General features: G+C 39.1%; 1 protein-coding gene across 2 annotated transcripts in view; it reads right to left on the bottom strand.

Annotated features, from left to right (window-relative positions):
• nt5dc1 (5'-nucleotidase domain containing 1) overlaps positions 1–20,146 on the bottom strand; it is a 725,609-nt gene that overhangs the window by 586,894 nt on the left and 118,569 nt on the right. For both annotated transcript variants that reach the window (XM_069886815.1, XM_069886814.1), the window contains one exon: positions 6,440–6,521. In XM_069886815.1, the coding sequence (XP_069742916.1) occupies positions 6,440–6,521 (82 nt within the window). The remainder of the gene's footprint in view (positions 1–6,439; positions 6,522–20,146) is intronic.

Genomic DNA, 20,146 nt, shown 5'->3' on the forward strand with positions numbered 1-20,146 from the left:
AGTCTTCAACAACTTGGACCGTTAGAATCTCCTTTAGGTTAGAAGAAGGGTTACTCAAAGGGAACCAAGAAAATTTAACTGTGCTACTCAGAAGGGTTCAAACAAGTTTGGCAAGGAGCCCTGTAAAGGCACACAGAGGTACCACTTGTCCAATGCCCCTAGCAAAACGAAAAAAGGGAAGCAGAAGAGAGTCCCTTCAGAGACAGAATATCCACGGATCCCACCACCTCCTCCAGTCATGCACCCCATAACGTCTGTAGCCAGACAACATCCTGTGCATTCCAGCACTGAATCCAAGCTCCCTGGCCCCTAGTACTGAACCCCAGATATAATAGGAGGCTGTTAGACCCCAAGGTCCTTCAGGATCCCTGCTCACCATTTGGGAGTATTTTGTGCCATATGGTTTGCACATTACAGGAAAGATAATGATTGAAGTAGAGAGGGTACAGAAAAGATTTACAAGGGTATTGCTTGAAATGGAAGACGCGAGTTACTATAAGAACCTGGAGAGACTGTTCTGTTTTTCCTAGCGTGAAGGAGGCCGAGAGGTGACGTGGTAGAGCTAGATAAAATTACGAGAGGCATAGATAGTGTAGTCAGCCAGAGTCCATTTCCCAAGAAGAATTTTTTTGAAATGTACTTTGATCAACATTCTTCCATACAAAAAAAGCTTACTTCTCCATACAAAATGGCTGACAATTTTATCTACACAACAAATATTGTTCCTCCATCCAATTAATTGTACATAAGGTATTCCAAGGTAAAAAGATTTTTTTCCCTCCTGAAATTGTACTCTTTGATTGCATTTACATTTGGGTCAAATTAAATGGGAATATGCAAATACAAGCTAACTTTACAGTTTTAGCTTAGGTATTCACTATCTGAAAAAATTTGCAAAAGCATTGGTAAAGTCACAGTAATTTCTGTTTACTCATGCTGAACATGGTGATGTATTCAGCTTAAGTACCTAAAGATATTTCCTCCTAGAATTAATTACCAACAGCTGACAACCAATAAGCAATGTATCACATTTCCAGCCAGATGTGAATGCAGCATTTACAAATAGAAACCATTAGCACTGAGTTATTTTTTTCCTGATTAGTTATCCAAATAAATGAAATGGCAAACAGGAATCGGTCAGATAAAAGAACAATTACACATGTAATCCATTCAATGACAAAAGTATGAAGAGTATAGTTGATTTTGTGTAAAGAGAAACTAGTAACAAAACAAAACACTAAATTCTGTGTGCAGAGTCACTCAGACATGCTTTTCCATCTTGGGCTTTGTTTCTGAGGTTTTCTAGAAAACGACAATGCTCTAAAAAGGATAATCCCCATGGACTAACCAAGCAGAAATGGTCTCTGAAGACTATTCAGAATGCTTCTAAATAAATTATTACTTTTTGAAGGGTAAGCAGTGTTTTTATTTATATTTAATTTTGAATTGAATATGTTCCAAATTTAGAAAAACTTTCTAATGTCAGATTGCCATCTACCTCTGGATTCAATTTCTGAACCGATTACTTCTTTAATATCTTTACAAAGTAATGAATGCCATATTTACACATCTTTTTACTCTGGTACCCAACTTTGGTTAAAAATACATAAACTTCAGTTAGCAATAGCCAAGTGGGAGTTAATGATCTACCATCCATATTAAGTAGACATATAAGTTAGACATATTAAGTAGAGAAGTTACTTGAACTTTGGCTCCTCCTCACCCCTTCCCCCACCCCACCCCCCATTTTGTTTGGGCATTTGCCTACATTTTGCTCATTCCTTGATGAAGGGCTCAAACCTAAAACATTGGTCATCTTTGCTATAAAAAAAGTACATTGTTTAATCTGCTGAATTTTTCCAGCATTGAGTTTTTACTTCAATCGTGGTGTCTGCCCACTTTCGTGTTTTACCCCACAAGTTACTTGATGTACAGGCACTTTGCTTTGTCTTAAAAATAATCAATTAAAACATTGTTGGGTGTTGCCACAAACAATTAATCTGTGCTTTGAACAATCTTGGCAGAAATCAGCTCTTTTAAAAAGAGTAATTTCATCAATGACTTATTGATCAACAAAACATTATTTCCATTGTTACTACTAATAATCAAAATTTATTAATGTGTGTAAAGCAAAATGAGAATGTCAGTTTTTTTTTCCACTAGAACTGCTTTCTCCATAGTGGAATTGTGAATAATTCTGTGCATCCTTCTTATGTACAGTGAAGGATGTCAGGTTATGTTAAGAAGCCACAAAACATGATATAACTGCAATTGGCAAAACTTGTTGCCAGTTTTGTGACTCCCTAAGTTTATGCAATCCTGAAATTTCAAATCAATACAAATTAAAATGTTCCCTGAAAAAACAATATTATTGATAATTTTTTTTTTAATAATTCTATCGGTCTCTTAATAAACTCACAGAAGTCCTTCCTTTTCAACAGTGTGGCATTCAGGGACCAACTGTATACATATTCTTTTTTTTCCATTATTGAAATAGATAAAATTAATGGTGAATGATCTGATGGAAGTCTCTCCAATATTGGTTATACCACTCTACTTTTTAAATGGGAAGACATTAAAAAGCGATCAACCCTTGGATGTGAATCATGTACCCTTGAGTAGAATAAGTAGTTTCTTTCTACAGGGTTAAGCTGCCTCCACATAAGCAATCAAATTTACATCCTTCATAAACAATAGTGTCGTTTTTGCAGCCTTTGCCCTTGTCACGGTTCTGGCTGATGTATCCAGCATTAGATCTACACAGAAATTGAATTCTCCTCCAGCTAGTATATTTTGTCATCCCTCTTCTGTTTTTAAAAATACATCTTTTATCAAAGCATCATCATCATAATTTGGCGCATAGATACTCATAAACATCCTTGATTCTGCATAAATTTGACAATGTCCCATTACAAATCTTCCAGATTGGTCAGTCAATGTCTCTTCTATTATTATTGGTATATTTTTATTAATTAGAATTCCACCCCTCCTTTTTTTTAATTTAGCATGTTCCAATTTGGTAAGATGCTTTTCTTGTAGAAAGATTATATCTCCCTTTAATTTTTTTTTAGGTGTCCCAAGATCCGCCTCCTCTTCAACACCCTGTTTATCCCATTAACATTAAGACTAATAAATTTTAACATTCTATCCATATTGATTTTTCAAACAAATATTACCAAACAATAAAACCTTTTCTATTGTTTAAAAAAAGTGATCATTCCCCTTTAAAGAACACATACAATGTCCTTGCCCTAACAGTGATGTAAACAGGAAACCCTGAAAGCCTGCGAAAAAAGCCTGCATAATTCTTGAGGAAGAACCTTCCCTTTAGCACCATCTTTTATAGATACACCTTTCCAGGCGTCATTCTCCCCCTCTCCACCTTGCTACCCTTTTCCCAAGTTTTCTCAGCTCTCCATGAACATTACAGTAAATACAAGACTTTTTATTTTAAATACAACTTTTACTAAGTCCCATCGTAAACATTCTTCACAGCCTTCTTCTTTAGCTGCCTTAGCCTTTCCATAAACCTCACAGGAAGTCATCCACCTCATTAATACTCTTGAAAATTTGTCATTTACCTTCTGCTACTTCAACCCTCAGAGTCACAGAAGGTAATTTCAAGTTTTTGGAATGCAGTTGCCTTTTTGCTTATTAAAAGTAGGTCAAAATCTTGAAAAAAATAACACTTTTTTAATGGTCAATCTCAGGTGGACCATTATTTTGCTCAGAATATTCATATGCTGCTCCCTGAATTGTCTCCCGTTCCCAGTAACTAAAAAGTCTTAAAAGGTCTGGTCTTGGTCGCTGATTGCCGGCTCTCTTGGGTCTGAGGGTCCAGTGAGCCCTTTCAATATGCAGTTTTTCTCTGAATTTGTCTTCTCTCAGTACTCAGAGGATCCATGTTTCAAAAAAAAGTTCACTGGATCTCCCCTCGATTACTACTTCCAATCCACTAATTCAGACATTATTTTGTCTATGACTCCCAATGCTTCACAATTTTCTCCAAAGCTATTAGTGTATCTTGTGTCTTTATCAAGTCTGTTTCTGCTTGGGTCATTTTTTCCAAGAAGTTTTCAACGATATCTTTAATTTCAGTCATCCTTTCAGTCACATCTCTCATTACATTTTCAATGCCAATAAATCAGTTGCTCAGGTTTTCCATTTTCTCTAGGATAATATTTAGTTCTTGTCCCGATTCCCCAGCTCTGCCAGAATTCCCCAGGCCAAGGCCATTTTTAAGCTACTCCCTTTCAGGCTTTTGTTCGATGTTCCTGGCGGAGTAGAAACTTCTTCATTTTTTGATCTCGGCTGCCTTGGTTTCTTAGTACATTATCCATTTTTCACCATCTTTTTGGTACTCATCACAGAGAGCTCGATCAAAACTCGTCTGTCATAGCCATGCCCCATAACAGGCCCTTCTAACAGATGCTTCCCAAATATACCCATACTATTAATTAACCTCGTAACATACTCCTAATAGACAATGCCAGATTTCAACCCAGGGTTGCTGTCACTGCAATAGTGCTGTGCTAATCATTATACCACTATGTCACCCTTTCATGATTATTTAGGCAATACAAGCACCTGAAACCTTCACACAATTTTGTCTCACACATGTTACTACAGGCTCATAATAATTTGAGGAAAGAACAGCGAATACCTTGATTTTTTTTGTTCTTTAAAAGTTTTTCAATGAAGTGATCAATAACTACCATGTTGACTTCCTTATCCTGTTTAACTGTTAATTTAATGTACATGATGCCCATAATTTTTAAATATGTTAGAGAAGAAAAATAGGCCTTGCATCAATGCCAGTTAACAAATTACCATAACAAGTATAGTACATTGTTTAATCCCCAAAGAAAAAAAAATACACATATTCTCAAATGGAATTAACACTGGATCAACCAAACTTTTGGCCTACTCACAAATATTTATTTTAAATTTAACTGACAGCTATTTAACTTTATCCCTTGTAATTCCTCTCTTTGGAACAAGTGGATTCAGTATTCCTGTGCCAGATCTAACCTGGTAACTTTCACACTCTGTCACAGATCTCCATAGTCAAAACCACTACAAAATACAACCAACAAGTTCAGGACATCAGCATTCATGTGGAAGCCACAAACTGCAAATTGCACAGAGGAATGCCCACAATTCCCAGCAAGTTCCAGTCCATGACTACTTAACAGTAAATACTTAACATTTTTTTTTTAAATGGACTGATTGTTATATGCAAGTACATGCCTCACTCCCTCAAAACTTCTTCCTCCTCATAGCTAGTTATTCACACTGAATGTATGAACAGAAATGAAATTTTGTTTAATGTATTCATTATTTGACCTCATTTGCAATATCAATTTCCAATCCAACCAAAAGTGTTTAATCCTGCTGCCAGAACATATAGAATCATGGATCGCATCAAACCATTTTTTTTTTTAATGGCTTGAAAAATTCAGGACATGACATAAAAATGTTTTCAAGCAGATTTACAAATCAGATCAGTGAGTAAGAAAACCAAACCTAAGGCAAATTCAGTATGTTTAATCAGCAAAATGGACAATTTGGGTTGGAATTTCCCAAGGGTGTTGTGATCAGGTAGATCTGCTAATTCGATTTACAATTAAATAATATACAAAAAATTGAAAGCAAACAAAAGTCAGCCAATAAAAGGAACTGAACTCATACCAATGGTGAAATGCAAGATTCAGTCATTCAACTATCATTCATGCACAAGATACTGCATAATAACATGCAATTGGAGAAAAATGTAAATTTCACTGCAGCAATCACTGCTGACCAAAAAAAGCAGCCCGCCCCAGAGATGATAACAAATTAAAAAGTATTTAAAATGTTCAATACAACAACAAAAAAATATTTTTAAACAAATTAAATTGTAAAAAGCCAAAATGCATTGAAACACAAGGTCCAGATAATTGCAGATAGAGAAAATTCAGATGCAATGCAAGGGAATAAACAATATACACCTAAAAACTTCTTCAAACTTTTGAGTAAAAGGCACTGTACCACAATTAAATTCTGTCACAAGTTGACAGGAATCTCACCACAGTGCCACATTGGAATACAAGTAATAGACCAAAAGTTCAAACTATTTGTAAATTTCATAGCGACTTAAATATTTTTCAGATGGCATGCAACTGAGTTTATTTATACTGCCATAACATTTCATGCAATTGGGACATTGAGTTTTTCACTAGACGTGTCAGGTAAATTATTTTCAAAACTGGTCCTGGAAAGGTTCAATCTTAATGAAATATAAAACAGCTACAACAGTTCAACTTCAACTGGCCCACGAACAGTGACTCACCATAAGATTCCTGATATGAACTTTTTTTTTTAAGGACTGACAATCCAAAATGCCATTTACCATAACAGTCTAGTAAAACTCTTTATGGACAGGAAATAACAACCTTACCTTTGAAAGCAGATGCTTTGTAATTGTATTCTATGGAAGCAATAACATCCTTCCAGAACTCGTATTTCTTTACATTTCTATTCTGTAACAAAAGTTTGAATATTTTAAATGATTGGTTCAACGATTTAAGAAACTATTGTATTCATAAGCAGCTAAAATCAAACATGGATTTTTTTTAAAAATACAGAAATATAGTCTGAAAAATACCGAGAGAAATCATTCCATTAAATGATTCCAAAATCTAAAAACATTCACGTATTTACTGTATGATGTACTTGACATTTGAACATCCATTTTGAAAGATTAGATTAAATCTATAATTGAGCCTCATGTCTTGGATCAATTTACAGATTTATCTCACAATATTGAACATATTCAATATTAGACTAGCTGGTTCCCTTAACAAGATGGTGGAAGGCTAGATCCAGTGAGCTCAAAGCAATTAAAATCATTATAAAAATGGGACTGAAGACTAGGACCTGATGACTTTCATCCAATGGTTCTGGTAGATATGGAAATAATGGCAGCACTGGATCTCATCTTTCAAAATTTCACTGATTCTAGAACTGTTCCCACAGATGAGAAGATAGCAAATAATATTCCACAAAGAGGAACAGCAGAAATAAGGATAATACCAACATTTTCTTCAAAGGAAGTGATAACAGTGGACTTGCAAAATAACAAAATGATTTTTAAGTTCACATGAATTGATGAAAGAAAAATTATCTTCAAATATGTTGAAGTCTTGAAGATGCAATAAAAACAAAGATTAGCCAAGTGATATTTCGAGTTTGGTGTTTCAGGAATTATAAAGCCCCTTTCACACTGGCACTTGAAAGTGGGAATTAACCAGCATTTTACCAGGTTACCTGCCAGTGTGAATGTTCCCAACCCGGTAATGGAGTCCAAATCGACCCAGAAATTAACAGCCTAAGAAGGTAGTATCAAAGCCAATCCATTTCAAATCGGCCCCAATGTGACTGGGTGACCCGGTATGCCAGGTCCCATTAGTGATGCACTGATGGTATTCATGCATGCGTGGGTGGTTCTTAAAGAGGCAGGGAATGGAGAGATAAAAAAGATGAGATCACAGCAGAGAAATGTTAACTAGCATATGGAAAGAGTGCAGAATGAGAACAACAGGAGATTGTTGGAATGACTACAAACAGTCAACATATTGTTCATCAAAATGAACATTTGTGGTATGGACTTTTTTTTTAATCCTCAATTACTTCCGGCAGTTCTGATGGTTGGGTGGAAAGATACCATTTTTACACCAGTGTTTCATTGCTGGTGCGATTTTCCCAGGCTCATTATAAATTATGTGCATATGTTTCATTGCCAGTGTAACTTTCACACACTCGTTTGTGTGCTATCCCCGTTATCATTTTCCAACACCCGTCTTTTGTAAATAAAATCATTTACTACAAAACTGCATTCAGAGTCCTTGCCTTTGAGACCCATCAAATAACACTTATATACACACCCCACAACCACAACCCACAAAACGCGGAGAGTGAGGGGCTGAAGTGAGGTGTGGGTCATCTTCTTATTGAACATAGCATTCATTGCCTGTGAGTACATAATATGCCACTCAGGTCATCACTGCTGGAGGTTGAGCCCCCCTTAGCTCTGCAATACTGAGTTGGAAATGTGAAAGGCACACAGAACCAGATTCTTGGAACTGGATTTTCAAAACTAGTTGTTCACATGCCAACTTAGCAGGTCTCCAAAGTGAAAAGGCCTTTTTAGAGTCATAACAATATCTTTCAGTACTTAAACCCTGGTGGGTCAGCACCTGGAATACAGATCAAATTTCTCAACTTCAGGATTTATTGGAAGTTGAAGGGTGCATCTTTGCTCATTTTATTCAGCACATGATAACACACCACACAATGACTTTACCTGATAACTATGAGTAGTTCATAGTTCAAATAACCATCCAACTCTTTAATTTCATGACTTTTTTAAGTTAAACAGCTCTTTAGTTCTCTCACATATTCCAAAACTCACGACTTGTATTCAAATAAAAAGGTAAAAGGTTCCATTATTGTCACGTAATACTACATTTAGAGTGTAACATGCATGAAATTCTTTAACTTTTGTCTACCGTAAGGTAGAGAGTTGCTACTTTGTCCAGCGCCCCTCACAAGAAACCTACAGCACTTAGTGTTCCTAGGTGGTTTCCCCTCCAAGTACTGAGTTGCTCTGGCTGGTTGGATGGGTTAGACTTGAGGAGTTCTTCTCCAAATCCCTGACTCAGAGTCTTCTTATTCATTGGGTGGTCTCTAGTCACTGCTATAGGTTCTCTCGTATGGAACTCTTTGGACACTTTTTCCACATAGCTTAGAAACTTTGCTCGGTTCTTTATCAACATATATGGCAATGTCCAGTTCATATCCATTTAAGTATGTATTTAATTTATTTTTTAATTTAATTCAATTTAGAAATACAGCATAGTAACAGGCCCTGATGGCCCACTAGCCCATGCCGCCCAAATATCCGAATTAACCTGTACATTTTCAAGGGTGCGATGAAACTGGAGCACCCAGAAGAAACCCACACAGACACAGGGAGAACATACAAACTCCTAATAGACAGCACTGGAACTGTAACAGTTTTGTGCTGACTGTTACATTAACTGTGCCATCCCTTTCAAAAGGGCCTTTTCAAATTCCTTCTGACACTGTTCTTCAATTATAAATGTTTAAAGCTTTTCCAATTTATCAGAATTTTCTTTTCACCAAATTTCAGTTCCTAAAAACATCTATGTTTAGATGTTATTTTCTGAACAGTTTTCAGTAGGATAACTTAACATCCTAGTGTGAACTATTTCAGCATGTTCTCACTGAAAAAAAAATAAAAGCTCAATGCTGAGAAACTCAGCAGGTCAAACAGTGTACTTTATAAGATACATACATATTTCAGGCTTTCAAGTTCCTCATCGAGGAATGACAAAATGTGGGCAGGTACCAAAGCAAAAAGGTGGGGGAGGAGCACGATCCTTCAGGTAGGAGATAATAGGTGGATAAGGGAGGGAGGGAACACCAACAAACAAGGGGGAGAGGGATGGCTCTGTGAATGGAAGGGGAAAGGGGTGGAAAGCTGGAGGAAACAAGACAAGAGGGAACGGGGAGAGAGAAAAGGAAGAAATCAAAGAGGTCGATGTTAATACCTTCCAGTTTGAAGGTGCCCACAGAGCAAAATTACTGGTGGTCTTGGTTTGACAGTACACAAGGCCATGGACAGACTTGTCAGCATGGATGTGGGGCACAGAATTGAAAAGGTTGGCCACTGGGAGATCCCTGTCACTGATGTAGACAGAGAGAAGGTGCTCAACAAAGAGATCTCTCAGCCGACATCCAGTCTCTCTGATGTAGAGAAGGCCACAAGTGGAGCACCGGATGCAGTAGGTGACTCCTGCAGATACACGTGAAGTGTTGCTTCACTAGAAAGGACTGTTTGGGGCCCCGACTGTACATGAGAGAGGAATTGTGGGCACAAGTGTGGCACCTCCTGCAGTCATAGGAGAAGGTACCAAGAGGCCAATTAATGGGAAGGGATGAGTGGACAAAGGAGTCATGAACGGAGCAGCCCCTATGGAAGACAGAGAGGGAAAGATGAAAATACACAAAGCTGGAGAAACGCAGCAGGTCAAACTGTTTCCTTTATATAGCAACGGTAAAAATACATAACTGATGTTTCGGGTCTAAGCCCTTTATCAAGGTTAAGCAAAAGATAAGTCTGGTGGTGGCATCATGTTGTAGGTGGCAAAAATTATGGAGGTTAATGTATTGGGACAGAGCCTGGTAGAATGGTAGATACTGAAAAAAATGTTGATTACACAAACTTTCTTCCTTTTACAAACAAATAAACTGTACAATCTGTCAAAAAAGTGTTCTCCAGTCCTCTGTGCAAAAACAGGCAAACATATATCCAGACATAACACACAAGCAATTACATAAGCAGTATACATAGATATTTCTAAAATTTAAAAAAAAAATATTTAATAAATATTAGAGTCTTGGAGAATTAGTATGAACGGTTCATTCATTCGTTCAACAGTCTCACTGCCCATGAGAAAAAGTCGTTTCTTTGCCTGCTGTTTCTGCCTCTGAACCTCCTCTATCTCTTTCTCAACCGGAACAGCTGAAAGATGCTGAGTGTGTGGTGGTAGGGGTCCTCAATGATTTTTCGTGCCTTCCAAACAATTGTGGTACATCACATCAATTTGGTGGGGGGGGTAAGGGCAGTGAGACCCCAGTGATCCTCTCTGTCCCTCTTATGGTCCTGTGGATTGACCGCCAATCTAATTCTCTACAGCAACCATACCACAATGTGATGCAGCCATCCCGGATGCTCTCCATAGACCTCCTGTATAAAGATGACATGATGGTGGCCAGTAGCAGCCATGCCTGCCTCAATCTTCTCAGGAAGTCTAGTCCTCCTGAAATTCACAATCATCTCCTTTGTCTTGTGCACATGAAGACTCAGGCTATTATTCGCACACGATATCATGAGATTTTCCAACTCTTCCATCTGGTACACCTCATCATTGTTGTTGATGAGGCCAACTATTGTCTTGTCAATTAACGATGACTCTGTAGAAGATGAATCTGGTGTTGTAGTCGTAAGTCAGTAGCATGAACAGAAACAGGCTTAGCACTGAGGTGCTCCAGTGGTTAGTGTGATAGTACTTGATATTCTGCTGCTGGCCCAGACAGACTGTGGTCTTTCCATTAAGAAGTCTAGAATGTAATTAAAGCAAGGGCTGTTGAGGCCCTGCGAGGACAGCTTCTCCACCACTCTCCATCATTCTGGGGAATGATCGTATAAAACACAGATCTGAAGTTGTTGAACAGCAGCCTAGCATATGAGGAGTCCATCTCCAGGTGGTTCAAGACAGAGTGGAGGGACAAGGTATAGTGTTACCAGTAGAATGGTTTCTTCTATTTATGAATCAAAATGGGTCCTGCATCTCTGAGAGGTGTGCTTTGATGAATTCCATCACCAGACGCTCGAAGCATTTCATAATGGTGGAGGTCAGTGCCACAGGGTGGTAGTCATTAAGGTCTGTTATTGTCACCCTCTTTGGAACCAGGATGATGGCAGCCATCTTGAAACCCACTGAGTCAATGGATTGCTGCAGTAAAGTATGAAGATGTCCATAAGTACATCAGTTAGTCTGCGCAGTCCTTCAGTACCTGGCTTATTTGGTCCTGCTGCCTTGTGTGAGTTCACCTTAGATAGGATTCTCCTCTCCTCAGTTGAGATAATTTAAAAAAAAAAATATATATATATATATATATATATTATATAGAGTATAAATATGTTGTTATGATTTATTGTTACATGACACTATTGATCAATATCACATTCTGTGTGAAGAAGCAATTTCCCAGCCTAGCAGTCCTGAAATAGATGCTCCTACACCTTCTTCCTGTTGGTAGTCAGTTAAAGATACTGTGCACTGGATGGAAAGAGTCCTCCATGATTCTTTTGAGCCCTATTTAGGCAAAGCTGCTGATACGTCATCAATAAAGGAAAGGGAGACCTCAGTGATTATCTCAGTGCATTGATATTTGGCCAATACTCTGCAGCTACATATGGCAAATGATGTAGCTGGAGAGGACAATCTCGATAGTGCTCCAAGTGCCTCAGCGCCTTCCTGACGAATCAGGTATTGAGGGTCCAGGATTATCCCTCAATTGATCATCAAATGTTTACCTCCGGACAGTTACTTACCTTGTTTCCTTCATAACATTCCTCCACCCCTTTAGTTTCCCAACTATGTGAAGTCTGCTTCCACCTTTTCCCTCATGTCCATAAGCAAGATTGTTCGAAGAGATCCATATTTTGGAATGGTCTTGTCCGCAGACCTTAATTCATCGACTTTGATTCTATTCCTTCTCGCTTTTTCAACCCTCTTCCTATTTACATCCATGAGGGTTGGACACCTTCCACAATCAAGTCTGCTTCTAATTTCTGGCAAACAATGGGCTTAGCTTCAAACAGCCATCCAAATCTCTCTAAAAGGGTTTTTTATTTCTTCGTTGAACAAAAATCCAATCAGTTTTCTTCCACTACATTTCAAGGCCTGGATGAAATTGTTCTGGCATTGTTCTCTATTCTAATTCATTTCATTCAAACTGATAGGAACAATATGGCCCCAAGCAAAACCTATCTCTTTGGAGACATGTGGAACAATCCTTGCTTCCAGCTTGCCAGGCTACATTCACTCATCATTTTCCATCTTTTTGTACTTCCATTTGGTCCATCTCTGTCACCCTCTCAAGAATAGGTTCGTGCCCAATACCCTTTCCAACCCCAAACCCCACTTGCAAGTAAACAACGATTCATTTTATGCTCATTGTATTCCTCAGTACTGAATTCAATAATTACAGAAACCTATTTCTTGTTGATGAAGTTGTATACAACTTCAATTCTACTTTTACTCTTGAGTTGCCTGATTATTTAATTAGATTATTCAAATTAGACTTCAACACTGTAACTGGCCAATTTGGCCCTACGAGTGCATGCCGGCCAATTTACAACCCATTAACCTTCACCCCAGTACATTTTTGAAGGTGGAAGGAAACCCGAGCCCCCAAAGAAAACCTATGGGGAGAATGTACAAACTCCTGACTGACAGCGCAGGACTCAACCCAGATCTGGTCCCAATTCCTGGCGCAGTAAAGGCATTGTACCAACTGCTACACCAAATGTGCCGCCAAAATCTATAGAGTCGTTTCTGTATTCTCTTTTATTTCAAATTTTCAGCAACCATGGTCTTTTGCATCCAACACTTTTTCCCCACTCAGCTACTCTCCTTTCTTCTCTTCCTATGCAAATTTATTTCAGGTAAATTTGCTAAAATGAACAAACACTCACCATCCTTTTTCAACTAGAGACACCAGAATACTAGTTTTTCTTGGTGATGATCCTCACTGACATGTCCTTTGTTTTCTTCACATCACCCACAACCTTTTTTTGTTGAGACTTAAACCATGGTCAACTTATAACTTCTTCAAATTCTGGTGGACTAAATGGAAAGAATAATTCTGAATCTCCCTTCATAGATGCTATATGACTCAATGACTATTTCTTGCATTTTTTATTTTAATGTTAAAAATATGGCACCCTTATTTTCCTTTGAGAAGGCTATGTTCTTTTCATTATTTAAAGCAAATATTGTGACTTTTAGGGAAAAGAGATATTGAGAAGCACACAAATCCAATGAAGCTTGGTTGAAATCCAACAAACCAAGGGGGTTGGCAAGAGCTCTTCGAATAAATAGAATGTTACCTTTCACAGCAAAATGAGTACATTTTCTAAGCATTTTTGTGCAATAAATATCAATAAAAATACAACTGGCCATTAGTTTAGTTGGGTTTTTTTTTCAAGCCACTTGGCCTTTAGCTTCCTCTTTTATGCAATGGAAGGAGGTACCTTTCTATTTCAGGCTATGGCTTTTCCTCATGGAAAAAAAACTGACTAAAGGTGTGTGCTTTCAACCTCGTATCTTCTGCACAACAAGAGGAGTGGGAAGGAGATAAGAGTATGACCATGGAAAGTCAGCTCTTTTTCTGATGCAATGGAAAGAGTAGATGGAGTTAAAGGAGGAGAGGTTGGTTTGTGTGATGGTCTGAGTTGCATTCACAACTCTGCAATTTCTTGTAATCTTGGGCAGAGCAATTTCTGCACCAAGATGTGATACATCTGAACAGGATACTTTCTATAAAAATTAGTGGAGATACTGGGGGACATTAAATTTCTTTAGGTTTCACAGGTAAAATATATGAGTACACCTTCTTAGCCATGGTGTCAATGTGATTAGACTAGAGCAGATATTGGTGATATTTACAGCCAGATACCCATCTCTCTTCAGCACCATTAATACAAATTAGTATCTGTGCTCCACCCTGCTTCCTGAAGTTGATGGCCAGCAATTTCACTTTGCTGACCTTAAGGAAGAGATTGCTGTCCTGACACCACACCACTAGATTCTCTATATCCTTCCTGTACACTGTCTTGTCTAAGATTCAGCTTCCAACAGTGGTGTCATTTGCAAACATGTAAATGAGGTTAAAGCAGTATTTGACCACACAATCACACAAACATGGATTATGAGTATTAACTTCAAACGCATTTACCTTCAAACTTCATGGATCCAAAACTTGAAAGTACACCTAAATGCTAACCAACATTAACAAGTGAATGCAATTTCAACTGGAATCCAGATGTAGTATCGATATTTTTTTAAAATATAATGTCACTTATTCAACTACTAAATGTCAATTGTTCTAAACATGATGGGCAGCAGAAACTGGCATATACTCAATCTCACAATAATTAATGTTATCACACATCAATAAGATAAATCCCCATAAATTTTGAGCACCAGCATTAACAGAATCTTGGAAAAACAGATGGCAAATACTTCAATAACAGAAATTCTTGATCATATATTTGCTCAAATTATGTGTTCATAAAACAGAATAGAAAAAGAAAAATATGGACAAAAGCACAAAAAAAATCACAACAAGAATTAACTATATCCGAAAGACAATTGAACTTACAAAATGATCTTTTTTGCAAAAGTACTAAATATCAACTTCGCCATAACATTGGAAATGACAATATCCACCACAAATTAGTCCACCAACCAAAATCAGCTATACTACTTAAGAAGTTATCGTGTGCTGTGTTACACTGAAGGGATAGACCCTCTCCAATGCCATGCACACATTGCATGCATAAGACAAGAAAGTTTGCAGACATCGTAGTTGAAGTAATAGCACAATGCTGGAGAAACTCAGCAGATCAGTGTCTTTTATATAGCAAAAATAAAAATACATAACCTGTATTTTGGGCTTGAACCCTTCACATTGAGGAATGGAAAAATGTCAGCAGGCATCCAAATCTAATCTTCCTTCATTCTTCTACACTCCAGGGGATAAACTCCTAACCTGTTTAACCTTTCTCTGTATCTCAGTTCCTGAACTCCAAGCAACATCCTAGTAAATCTTCTCTCCACTCTTTCTTATTGTTATTATTCCTGTAGTTAGGTGACCAAAACTGCACACAATACTCCACATATGGCCTTACCAATGTCTTATACAACTTTACCACAACATCCCTCCTTCCCTTGCTTGCTGCTGTGTCCTCCCTCCCTTTTCCACCTAATACCTCCTGCCTCTGCAACTACACCTCTCCCCTCCACCTTTTTATACGAACGCATGCTAACATTTTTTTTCTACACCTTGATGAAGGGCTCAAGCCCAAAACATTGGTTATGTGTTTTTATCTTTGCTATATAAAGGACACTGTTTGACCTGCTGAGTTTCACACACATTGCATGTAATTCATTAAAATGCAACCCAATAACCATTTAACAAATACAGCACGAAAACAGGCCATTTTGGCCCTTCTAGTCTGCGCCGAACTAAGTACTCTCCTCTCGTCCCACCTACCTGGACCTTGCCCATAGCCTTCCATTCCCCTCCTATCCATATACCTATCTAATTTTTCCTTAAATGACAAAATTGACCCTGCTGCCACACTTCTCCCGGAAACTCATTCCACACATCCACCATTTTCTGATTAAAGAAGTTACCACTCATGTTACTTCTAAACTTTTACCCCTCAACTTATGACCTCTTGTTTCAATCTCTCCTACTCTCAATGGAAAAAAGCCTGTCTACATCAACTGTATCTACCCCTCTCAATCTTAAATAGCTCTATCAAATCCTCTCTCAACCTTCTATGCTCCAAAGAATAAAGACCTAATTTGCTCAACTTTTCTTTGTAATCTAGATGCTGAAACCCAGGTAGCATTTTCATAGATTTTCTCTACACTCTCCCTATTTGTTGATATTCTTCCTATACTTTGGTGACCAGAACTGCACATACTACTCTAAATTTGACCTCACCAATGCCTTGAACAGTCTCAACATCATTTCCCAACACCTGTATTCTATGCTTTGATTTATAAAGGCCAGCATACTGAAAGCGTTCTTCACCACCCTATTCACATGAGATTCTACCTTCAGGGAATGATGCACCATTATTCCTAGATCTTTCTGCTCCACTGCATTCCTCAATGGCCTCCCATTTACTATGCATGTCCTGTTTTGATAATTCCTTCCAAAATGAAGAACTTCACGCGTATCAGCATTAAACTCCATCTGCCAACTTTCAGCCCACTCTTCTAAGCAGTCAAATCCTCCTGCAATCCTTGAAAATTTTCTTCATTATCCACAATTCCACCTATTTTAGGATCATCTCCAATATCTACTAATCCAATTTACCACCCCAACATCCAGATCATTAATGTATATGACAAACAGCAAAGGACCCAATACAGATCCCGGAGGCACACTGCTTGTCACTGGCCTCCAGCCTGATAAACAGTTATTCACTACGACTCTCTGGCATCTCCCTTCCAGCCACTGTTGAATCCATTTGACTATCTCAAAATTAATACCGAACGACTGAACCTTCCTAATTAACCTTCCATGCAGAACCTTATTGAAGGCCTTACTGAAATCCATACAGACAACATCCACTGCTCTACTCTCATCAACATTCCTAGTCACTTCTTCAAAAAAATTCAACAAGACTGGTCAAACATGATCTTCCATACACAAATCTGTGTTGAATATTTCTGATCAGGCCCTGTCACTCCCGATACTTATATATACACACACGCTATCTCTAAGAACAGGTTCCATTAAAGATGTCAAACTTACAGGCTGATAATTGCTAGGCTTGCTCCTTGAACACTTTTTAAACAAAGGAACCACATTAACAATACACCAATCTTCCGGCACTATACCCATCTCTAATGACTTTTGAAAAAAAAAATCACTGTCAGAGCCTCTGCTATTTCCTCATGAACTTCTCTCGAAGTCCTGGGGAAACTTCCGTCAGGACCTGGAGACATACACCTTTATATGCTTCAAAAGCTCCAGTATTTACTCTTTCTTAATCACTATAGTCTCCTTCATGGCTTGGTTCAGCATCATGCTGAAGAAGATTGAAAAGAGGGTTGGTGCGAGAACACAGCCTTGCTTCACGCCATTGTTAATGGAGAAGGGTTCAGAGAGCTCATTTCTGTATCTGACCCGACCTTGTTGGTTTTCATGCAGTTGGATAACCATGTTGAGGAACTTTGGGGGGCATCCGATGCGCTCTAGTATTTGCCAAAGCCCTTTCCAGCTCACGGTGTCGAAGGCTTTGGTGAGGTCAACAAAGGTGATGTAGAGTCCTTTGTTTTGTTCTCTGCACTTTTCTTGGAGCTGTCTGAGGGCAAAGACCATGTCAGTAGTTCCTCTGTTTGCGCGAAAGCCGCACTGTGATTCTGGGAGAATATTCTCGGCGACACTAGGTATTATTCTATTTAGGAGAATCCTAGCAAAGATTTTGCCTGCAATGGAGAGCAGCGTGATTCCCCTGTAGTTTGAGCAGTCTGATTTCTCGCCTTTGTTTTTGTACAGGGTGATGATGGTGGCATCACGAAGGTCCCGAGGCAGTTTTCCTTGGTCCCAACAAAGCTTGAAAAACTCATGCAGTTTGACATGCAGAGTTTTGCCGCCAGCCTTCCAGACCTCTGGGGGGATTCCATCCATACCTGCTGCCCTGCCACTTTTCAGTTGTTCGATTGCCTTATATGTCTCATCCTGGGTGAGGACCTCATCCAGCTCTAGCCTTAGGGGCTGTTGAGGGAGCTGGAGCAGGGCGGAATCTTGGAATGAGCGGTTGGCACTGAAAAGAGATTGGAAGTGTTCTGACCATCGGTTGAGGATGGAGATCTTGTCGCTGAGGAGGACTTTGCCGTCTGAGATGCAAGGATCGACAACGAGATAGACAACAGACTCGCCAAGGCAAATAGCGCCTTTGGAAGACTACACAAAAGAGTCTGGAAAAACAACCAACTGAAAAACCTCACAAAGATAAGCGTATACAGAGCCGTTGTCATACCCACACTCCTGTTCGGCTCCGAATCATGGGTCCTCTACCGGCATCACCTACGGCTCCTAGAACGCTTCCACCAGCGTTGTCTCCGCTCCATCCTCAACATTCACTGCAGCGCTTTCATTCCTAACGTCGAAGTAGTCGAGATGGCAGAGGTCGACAGCATCGAGTCCACGCTGCTGAAGATCCAGCTGCGCTGGGTGGGTCACGTCTCCAGAATGGAGGACCATCGCCTTCCCAAGATCGTGTTATATGGCGAGCTCTCCACTGGCCACCGTGACAGAGGTGCACCAAAGAAAAGGTACAAGGACTGCCTAAAGAAATCTCTTGGTGCCTGCCACATTGACCACCGCCAGTGGGCTGATATCGCCTCAAACCGTGCATCTTGGCGCCTCACAGTTCGGCGGGCAGCAACCTCCTTTGAAGAAGACCACAGAGCCCACCTCACTGGTTGGTTGGGGTTGGGCGTTGGGTTTTTCCTCCTTTGCCTTTTGTCAATTTTCCCCTGCAACCGTGTCTGCCTGACCCGCATCGGACTTGTCAGCCACAAACGAGCCTGCAGCTGACGTGGACATTTACCCCCTCCATAAATCTTCGTCCGCGAAGCCAAGCCAAAGAGTCTCCATAATTACCCTCTTTGCTTCCTTTACCCTGCACAGTTCAATATCCTTCTCCTTAGTTAAAAATAGCGAAGAAAATAAATTGTTCAAGATCTCCCCTATCTCATTTGGCTCCACACACAGTTGTCTGCTCTGATTCTCTAAGGAACCAATTTTATCTCTCACTCTCCTTTTGCTGTTAACATATTTGTAGAAACCTTTTGAATTTATTTTCACCCTGTTGCTGTAGCCACCTCGAACCTCTTTTTAGCTTTTCTAATTTCTTTAAGATTCTTTTTTGCATTCAATGTATTCTCCAAACATCTTACATTTATTGTAGGTCTCCCTCTTTTTTCAAACCATTTCCAATATCCCTTGAAAACCATGGCTTTCTCAAACTTTTGACCCTGCATTTTAAATTAATAGGAACAAATGTTTTGTACCCTCAAAATAATTTCACCTTTAAAAGATCTCCATTTCTCTACTACATCCTTACCATAAAAATTGTCCCAGTCCACACCTTGTAAATCCTTTCGTATCTCCTCAAATCCAGCTTTTCCCCACTCAAAAAACTCAACCCTCGCCCATGACCGATCCCTTTCCATAATTACATTGAAGCTAATGGCACTATGATCACTTGACCCAAAGTGCTCCCCAACACATACCTTCGTCTCCTGACCTATCTCATTCCCCAACATTAAATCCAACACTGCCCCTTCTTTAGTCGGTATCTCTACGTATTGTTGTAAAAAGCTATCCTGCACACATTTTACAAATTCAAATCCATCCAGCCCTTTCACAGAATGGGTTTCCTAATCTATATTTGGAAAATTAAAATCTCCCACTATCACAACCCTGTGTTTATTACAAATATCTGCTATCTCCCTCAAATTTGCTCCTCTAGTTCTCGTTCTCCATACAGGTGTATATGTATAACTACCCCTTTCGCATTCCGCATTTCCACCCAAATAGCCTCCCTGGACGAGCCCTCTAATCTATCCCCCCTAACCACTGCTGTAATATTTTCTCTGACAAGCAATGCAATACCATCCCCTCTTGCCCCTCCGATTTTAATCACACCTGAAGCAACGAAATCCAGGAATAGTTAGCTACCAATCACATCCCTCCTGCA

This window comes from Narcine bancroftii, chromosome 6 (genome assembly GCF_036971445.1).
Source record: "Narcine bancroftii isolate sNarBan1 chromosome 6, sNarBan1.hap1, whole genome shotgun sequence".
Lineage (NCBI taxonomy): Eukaryota > Metazoa > Chordata > Chondrichthyes > Torpediniformes > Narcinidae > Narcine > Narcine bancroftii.